This window comes from Parus major, chromosome 9 (genome assembly GCF_001522545.3).
Source record: "Parus major isolate Abel chromosome 9, Parus_major1.1, whole genome shotgun sequence".
Taxonomy (NCBI): domain Eukaryota; kingdom Metazoa; phylum Chordata; class Aves; order Passeriformes; family Paridae; genus Parus; species Parus major.
Window position 1 is genome coordinate 12,894,978 of NC_031778.1, and position 8,659 is coordinate 12,903,636.

An 8,659-nucleotide genomic window follows, 5' to 3' on the forward strand; every position below is an offset into this window, starting at 1 on the left:
TTTTGGTCCTAGGACACACCTTGGCTGTGCTGCGTTTCAGGGCACACCTTGGCTGCATGGTCCCAAAAAGGGACAGGACTGAGCTATCTGTGGCTCTTGGGGTGGCATTTGGGCAGTCAGGAGCTCACGTGTGTGTGTGTGTGTGAGTGTGTGTGCATGTGTGAGTAAGGCATGCGGGGCAGCATGTAAAAACACACCTAGAGAGAAAGTCTCAACAGATATTAGATTAAAATGTAATTAAACACAGAGAGCTTCCTGTCAATTACTCAGCTCTTCTTGTATAACTCTTGGGACTGGCTGCATTCACAGATGGCTGCTCTGCTGTCAAAGGCATTTGCTGGGCATCTGTTGGAAAAAGTGCCAGGTCAGCATGGAATTAATTGCACCAGAATATTTCCTTGTAATAAGATTTAAAAGTCTAGAAGAAAACTGCTGAAAGGTCTTACAGCTCCTCAGATAAACCTGTGCACATCCCACTGCTTCATTCTCCGTATGTACTCGCAGTAAGTGACTATGATGGGGACAAGGACATTGCAGTGGCCTGGAGGATCTCCAGGGCTCAAGTAGGAGGCAGAGGAGGCTGAGTGTCCCCCCTTGGAGCATGGCCATGGCTGCTGCTGGACCAGAGTGTCCAGCATGGGAGCTGCTGCTGTCCCCATCCCCTCCCAAAGGCTGTGGCATTTCTCTCCTTCCCTTGCCATTTGCACCCAGGCCTGAGGCTTTAGTGAGCGGCTGCAAGGCAGAGAGCTCTGCAGCTGCAGGGCGGTATCAGACACGTGGGGTGCCTTTGTTTGCCTGGGTGAGCAGCCAAGTTGCAGCCCATCTCCAGCTTCGTACCAGCTGCAGATCTAAGGCAGCTGACTCGCCTGCCAAAAAACCTAAACACGTCGAGGACCAGGGAGTGGCTTGTGCCAGAGCTGAATAATGATGATCCCGGCATGCTTATAAAGAGAAGCCGAGAGCTCACCACAGAGCTGTTCCCTGCCATCCTGGTCCTCTGCGGAGCATCACCACACCTCGTCCACCAAGGTACGTCTGAATTGGGAAATTCAAAACGGGAACTGCCTGTGTCTGCAGCGGGGCCTGTGCCTGCAGATGGAGACAGACTGGGCTTTTCTTCTAAGCTTGGGGAAAATGTTACTGCTGCTCCTGTGGAGGAGTTTCCAGCCAGGGAAGCAGAGGAGCCCGGTGCTGCAGGGTCTGTACATGCCAACCTGCTCCAAGCAGAGCCCAAAGCATGTGGGCAGCATCCTGGTTCCAGAGACTGGGTGCAAGCAGCACAGCTCCTGCTTCTGCTCTGCAGGAAAACCTGTCCTTTCCCTGCTCACCCCATGCTTTTGAGGGTCAGTTCATGTTGTATTTGGTGCTGATTTGAATCTCTACCAACTTCCCCACCTTGCAGTGCTGTGTATATCCTGACACACAAAGACCCCTCCAGAGGCAGCTGCACTGTCTCTCCCTCTGTGTTGCAGTGTCAGGCAGCCCTGGCATACCTGGGGATGTCCCTCTTGCCACGCAGGTGTGTGCTGCAGGTCTCCAGTGCACATGTTCATGTCCTAGGGCCCCAGCTCTCCACTGGCTCTGGAATATGTTCCACCATTTAAAGCAAACATCCTGCATTTCCCCTTGCCTCATCTTTGGACAAACAATGATGCTCCTGGGCGTCCTTGGACATTTATCTCCCCTTCATCTTGCTATGTGTCAGATGTGGGTGATGAGTACAACTGTTCTCACTGGGCATTACCTGGCTTTTCATGGAGCTGCTGGGCACAGCCTGAGCACAGGCAGGGCTTGAGGTGGTTTTGGGCTTGGGACTTCTTTTGCACTCTTCTAATCATTCTTTCCTCCTTGCTGTGCCCCTGAGGTGCCCTGCTGCACGTCCTATCCCTCGTGCTATTTCATAGAAAGCTCTGCTCCAGGGAGGCCCCAGCTCAGCTCTTTTCCTTTTGCCCAGGTCCATTTCCCGCCTGCATCCCAGTGCAGCCATGCTGGGCACGGCAGTGCGGCTCTCGGTCCTGCTCAGCCTCTTCAGCATTGGGAAAGGCCAGATGTTTCATATGGGACCATGCCCAGATCCATCAGTTCAAGAAGAATTCGATATCAACAAGGTGTGAAAACTTTTCTAAAAGTCTCATCGGGTGTTGCAAGTTAAGCTAAGAGGGTGTGGGACTGAGAGCAAACTGCCTGGGAGCAGGGGGTGGTGGCAGGTCAGGTCACACCTTGTGCCACAGCTGCTTGTGTGGGTCTGCAGCTCTGCTCACCCCCCAGCCCCAACCACTGAGAGGCAAAAACTGTGCTGACACAGGAGGCAGGCTGCTCTGCCTCACCTCATTCATGTTAAAAACATCTCTTTAAACTTTTTTCTGTCAGTATTTGGGGAAATGGTACGAGATAGAGAAGCTGCCCTCAACTTTCGAGAAAGGAAGCTGCATCCAAGCAAATTACTCATTGAAGGAGAATGGGAAGTTCAAGGTGATCAACAAGGAGATGCTGTAAGTGTTTGTATTTGGGCCATGCCCTCACTGTGGCAGTGGCACTCCTGTCACCTCTCCTGCTGTCCTGGGTGTTCATTTTTCTCTAAATTGTGTCTGGGGCTGAGGGTGCTGAGGGAGGCACCCTGTGGTTGCAGTAGCTCTTCTGAAAGATAGGGGTCTCTAATCCCTGCCAGTGACCTGAGGATCACCAGGTCTCTGTCTCATTGTCCAAGGTGAGTGATAAGAAATATTTCAAATGTACATGGTGACTTCAGCATAAAATAGCCTGGATCTGCCCCCTGCCTGGCTTGTCAGCCCCAGAGATGGCTGAGAAGCTGGAGCCTTGAGTCCTGTTCTGGTGGGTCATGGGGCTGGTTGTAGGATGGCAGCTACCACCTTGTGCCCCAGCATGCTCAGAATTGCCTGTGCTCCTCTCTGCTCCAGAGTAAAGTGACAAGGAAAAGGGGCAGGGAAGGTGAACCACATGAGTAACTTTTATTTAAATATTTGTCAGCCTACATCTGGAGAATTTATGATGCACAGATAGTAACTGCAAGGCGATCAGAAAGCATTGTCAGTTTAAATCAGTGGGGAAGGGAATACTTTTTTCCTTTATTAGGGAATTAGGACAGTTTGCAATTATCCTGAGTCCTCCTGGATTTTTACACGGAAAGATGCAGGTGTTAATTCATCTGTTTCCATCACCAGCCTGTGCTGTTGTGAGCTGTTGCAGTGAGAGGCTGAACGGATGAGAAGGAGGGAGCAGCGAACGCAGCGCTGTCCCCTGTGCTCCTGGCATGGCATGGGGACTTTGTTCTGGCTCACAATAACAACAGCTTAGGAACACATCCCTTGTGTCCAGAACAGAGCAGCATCCCTGCTGTTCACTGAGTGCCCAGCACTGTCTGAGCAGCTCCACTGTTCGGGCTGCGCCTGGCAAACAGCTGGACATAATTAATCTGTGTGAGATTAAATCCAGTCATGGCTGTCACTACTGCAGCAGCTCAGGACCCTGAAATACTAGGGATATTATGGGACAGGTATGCACTGTGTATGACTCCAGCATCAGCCCCTTGACCTCTGCTGCTGGCATCATTGGCTTCTGCCTCCTTGGCTGTTCCTGTTTTACAGGGAAGTGTGAAACTTTCCTGTCTGATAGGCAGCATCCAGGTCTTGAGGCATCCGTGCAAAAATGCTATTATAAGATGGGCAGCTCAAGTCTTAGGGCTTGCTGCCAGCAGGGCAGTGCTCTGAACAAGTAGCCAAAAAAATCCTGTCTCACCACACAGGTACAGGTAATTTGCGTGCGGAGGAATGTGCAGTGACCTGGAAGAAGCACAGGTGGTTAAACAGAAGTGAACATGTGCCTTCCACAACTACCAGGAGCTGAGCTGCTCCCTGGCACATTCAAGATCATGGACAGGATCCTCCCATCCTCCCATGCTGGGTTCCTCCCACCCAGTGCAGAGCAGTCTTGCTCTCCTTCTTCTCTGTCATTGTCACCCTGGAAGCAAAGGACATCCCTCTGGCAGGGATAGTGGGAGAGTGGCAGCCTGGGATGCTGGGGTAGTTTAACCTGAGACATCCAGCTGCACCTGGCCCAGAGAAGCCCAGTGCTGCTGAAAACATCCTCAGGGATGTTGGGATTTACTAGTTCCTATTTCAGCCACCTCTTGACAGGTAGTTGTGTCAGAAGGGATGATTTAGGGGAAATGAAAACAAAAATTATCTCCTACTCTCCTGACTTTATTTGTCTTTTTTGTCATTCTCCCCTTAGTGCCAATGGCAAAATCAATGAAGCTGAAGGAGAACTCATGCACATGGATGTAAAACAGCCAGCCAAGCTGGGTGTCCGCTTTAACTGGTGTAAGTGTGTGGTGGGAAGGCTCCCCAGTGCCCATGGCCTGGGCAGTGCTGTGGTCTGAGCATTGTGCCATGGCACCAGGGGTCAGAAACTGCAAAGCACGGGGTGGAGCTGCCCATGTGACTTCACACCAGCAAAGGGCTAAAATAGACAACTGTGACCTGCAGGCAGGTTTGGTGGCACTGATATGCCATTTATAGCAACAGCCCCCTCAGTGGTGGAGAACTCTTCACCAGCTGATCTCAAAGCAAGGAAGATCAGCAGCCTTGCTGTCCCTCCAGGTCATTGCACAGATGGGGACAGGGAGGTGGGGAGGTAGGGGAGACAGCCCCACAGTGCAGCAAGAGCCAAGAATAAGCTTGCTTCTCTGCACACTGCAGTACAGCTATTTGCCCACGCTGCCTCTACGTACAAGCAGCTTTTAATAACCATTAATAATGCGGTTTTGTTTGCTTGTTCCTTCCCTTGTCACTGTAACACTTGACAGGGGCCTGCTGAGGTGCTGTGCCACAGTGCACAGAGCTTTCCTGTCTGCAGAAACACTGGAAAGTGAGCTGCAGTGTCCCCTTGGATCACTTTTTATTCTGCTCCCTCACACCTTTTCTTTGGCAGTTTCAAAGCTCTCTTTCACAGAGGGGTTATTTGGAGAAATGAGTGGAGGAGGGGTAATTGCAAAGGAAGTACAATGACTGTTCCATGAGCACAGCCAGACTTAATTCTGTGCTGCTGGGGCATCACCAGCAGCGTGTGCAGCAGCCCCAGCCACCTTCACCAGGTACAAGCCCCAGAGCACAGCTCTGGGCTCGGCTGGCTCCCCAAGGCAGGGTTCCCCATGGCAGTGGGTGGTGGTCTGTGCTCCTCCTATCACCAGAGTCAGCTGCCAGCACTACGGATCCCTCCTGCTGCCAGCACCCTCACACTGGTAAGGCTGGGCTGGCTTCATCAGCCCAGGAGAGCTGTTCAGGTCATAGCACTAACTTTCCAGGGAGACCTTCATAGTCAGGGCTTTGTGTCTTTCTCAAGTTCCTCTGGGCAGAACAAGGAGTCCTGGTAGGCTTTTATAAATTATAGCTTCCTGTACTGACCACAAGTGTGCAGCAGCCAAAGTGGGAATAGTCCCAGGAACTGTGGCTGTGGTGCTGCAGAGCTGTCCAGAGCTGGTTACACACGGTAGTTACGGTGCTCTCCTCTCTCCTAGTCATGCCTGCTGCCCCTTACTGGGTCATCTCCACTGACTATGAAAATTACTCCCTGGTTTACTCCTGCACTAATATCCTCTGGCTCTTCCACATGGACTATGCCTGGATTCTGTCAAGAACTCCTGACATGCACCCAGAAACCGTGGAGCACCTGAAGAGTGTTCTCCAGTCCTACAAGATCGACACTGACAAAATGATGCCCACTGATCAAGCCAGCTGCCCTGCTGAGATGTAACTCCTGGCATGCAGAGACACAGCACCAGACCAGAGATAAACTTTGTTGCTTGCTTTATTATCCACTAGAATTTCTCTGTGTACCTGAGAAATTTAATTAGAGTAGTTTCCTCTTTGCTAACAGTAATTTGACAGCCCAGAGTTATTCCTTGCTGTCATTGCCCATATCGCTCTTCCCCCTCTTTTTGTCTTACTCTGACTTTTGCAGCATAACTGACTGAGTCAGTGCTAATGGGTGAAAGAAAGAAACTCTGAAGTGCAGACCTGAAACTCTGCTGTTGCTGTGAGTCCTCCAGTATGTGGATGGAAAAGGGCATGAGTTGTGATGTGCAAGTATTAGTCCTGGGGAAAAATCATTCATCACACAGTCCCATGTTAATTTCCAAATTTTGTCTTGATGCTTCTGGGCCTGCCAGGAATCTACATTGTCTCAGCTACACCGTGGGCACTGCCTTAGAAGCAGCAACCAGAGGTGGTGGGTAACTCCTGCAGCCTGAGAACTGGGGCTGGGGGGTCTTGAAAGTTTTCCAATGCAGGGCTATAGACATATGTTGTTCCTAAGTCAGCAGACCTCCTTGCTAGAAATCAGATCTTGCCCTCTGTATTTTAAATCTAAAAATGTCCAGAGATTCAGCATCACTCCATCCCCAATGTCTATATGTGTCCTTCTCTAGCTTCTGATGAGACTGGTCCTGGCCTCCCAAGGGGCTCTGACTGTACTTGTAAGCAGACATAAAGAGATGGGGCTGCTCCCTTGTTCTCTCTTCCAGAGGCTTTTCCCTGAACACCAGAAGACAGCAGGCTCAACCTGACATCCTGCCCACTGCTGCTGCACGTGCCGAGTGCCCGCTGGCGCTGCATCTGCCCTGGCAGGTGTTCAGCAGGCACCACGACAACTCTGCTTGAATAGCATTCATGCAACTCATTAAAAATGAAATAAAAATACCTGCTTCGGGCCTTTAGTACCTTCCCTGCTGCACAGCCCTTGCCAGCAGGCTGCGGGGCTCAGTGTGTGGGGCCTGCCCCTCCTGAGAGGACACAGCACCACCACAGCAGGGTTGCAATGAACGTAACAACCACAGCTGGAGGGAAATGGTTTGTTCCAGAAGCATGGAGCTCTTTCCAGCTCTTCAGAGTTGGATGTATGGGCAACCCCATTGTCTGAGCCCTGCCAGCAAATTTGTGTAGTGGCTTTTGACAGTGACCCCCATCCCCTGCTGCTTTTATTGACATGAAGAAATAAGGGCGTGGATGTAGAATGCAGAATCTGCAGGAAAGGTTCTACACTTATTTTGGTAGGACCCTGGTGGTGTGGGTGTGCTGCAGAGCACTTTCCTGCCCTTGTAGATCTACAGGAGCTGAGCATGGAGCCAGTATGTCACTAATCTTTACCAGTCAGAGGAGGCCAGGATGGAAGGCACTTAAACAAGTGCCATATTTAAGTCATTATCCCTTTAAACTTTCAAATCCTAATGCCACAGCTCCTGTGACACAGAATTAAATACCTCACCCGATTTTTCAGGCTATAAGGATAAGGATGATGCCAGGATACAAACAACTGCATGGTTGTTCGCAAGTGTGTCAGATTCTGGGTGTAATCGTTTCATCACTGCTTCATCGGGTTGCAATTTTCCTTCTCACATGGATGGTGCTGCTGCAGCCCTCAATCTGTGTGATGCAAGCCCATGGCACGGTGGCTGTGCAGGCACTGAGCCCTAGGGCTGGGAACCTGCAGCCCCATCGGCTGGGCAGGCACTGCCCCTGCATCTGGCTGGGAATTGGGATCTCCAGGTGTGGCTGAGAAACAGCAGTGTTTCACTCAGAGACAAACCCCTGTGGTTCCTGGGCCCTCTGGAGACGATGCTGGCTCCTTCATTGCGCCACAGAGACTGTGAAAAACCTGGGCTGCTCTGGCAAACACATTGTGCCAGGGGTATCTCCTCATGGCAGCACAGAGAGCTTGGGGACACCACAGGACAGCTGCAGCCTGTCCTGCCACATGTCACCAGATGTCCCCAGAACAACAGCACATATGTGGGACACCCTGCACGTGCCAAACCCTCAAGTGCATGTGGGAGTGCCAAACAGGCACCAGCCCCACACGGTGCCGAGAGCTCCGTGGATGTGCAGGCACCCCAGGGCAGCACACACCTCCCAGTGTGCAGGCACCGGTCCTGTGCACAGGCCAGACCTCTGAGTCCGTGTGTCCTCATTAAAGTAGGTATGGATCTGAAGGGGACATGCCACGAAGATGGAGCCAGGCTCTTCTCACTGGTGCCAACCACCAGGATGAGAGGTAATGGGCAGAAACTGGCACAGGAAATTTCACACAAATCTGAGGAAGAACTTCTTTACTGTGCAGGTGATGGAGCACTAGAACAGATTTCCCAGAGAGGCTGTGAAGTTCTGTCACTGGACATATTCAAGAACAATCTGGACACAATCCTGTGCAATGTGACTGACCCCTTCCAACCTGACCGATTCAGTGATTCTGTCTGTGTGCCCCTGTGTCCCTCTGTCTGTGACCGTGTATCTCTGTGCCTGTGTCCCCATGTCCGTCTATCTGTGTCCATGTCCCTGCCATTTCCATGCGTCCATCCGTCCATGTACCCATGTCCGTGTGTCCATCTAGCCCTGCGTCGGTGTGTCCGTGTGTCTATCTAGCCCCGTGTCGGTGTGTCTGTGTGTCCGTGTGTCCATCTAGCCCCGTGTCCGTGTGTCCATCTAGCCGTGTCCGTGTGTCCGTGTGTCCGTGTGTCCATCTAGCCCCGTGTCCGTGTGTCCGTGTGTCCATCTAGACGTGACCGTGCTCCCCGCGCGCGCAGATCGCCCCCTGGCGGTGGCGCATGCGCACGGCAGCAGGGGTTGCTGTCGGTCCGCCGGCCGCC

General features: G+C 51.9%; 1 protein-coding gene across 1 annotated transcript; it reads left to right on the forward strand.

Annotated features, from left to right (window-relative positions):
- The first annotated feature begins 919 nt into the window (after positions 1-919).
- Positions 920-6,724, forward strand: APOD (apolipoprotein D). The gene is made up of 5 exons (XM_015637109.2): positions 920-1,029; positions 1,955-2,108; positions 2,371-2,492; positions 4,252-4,340; positions 5,537-6,724. Exons 2-5 carry the CDS (start codon positions 1,986-1,988, stop codon positions 5,770-5,772), a joined length of 570 nt encoding a protein of 189 aa, XP_015492595.1. The 5' UTR covers positions 920-1,029; positions 1,955-1,985; the 3' UTR covers positions 5,773-6,724.
- Positions 6,725-8,659: the final 1,935 nt, after the last annotated feature.

What these genes read in the sequence shown, in the direction of transcription:
- APOD (XM_015637109.2), top strand. Translation starts at nt 1,986, where the DNA reads ATGCTGGGCACGGCAGTGCGGCTCTCGGTCCTGCTCAGCCTCTTCAGC. An exon ending in AAGAATTCGATATCAACAAG is followed by an intron (nt 2,109 to 2,370) that starts GTGTGAAAACTT and finishes TTTTTCTGTCAG; the next exon opens with TATTTGGGGAAATGGTACGA. An exon ending in GGGTGTCCGCTTTAACTGGT is followed by an intron (nt 4,341 to 5,536) that starts GTAAGTGTGTGG and finishes CCTCTCTCCTAG; the next exon opens with TCATGCCTGCTGCCCCTTAC.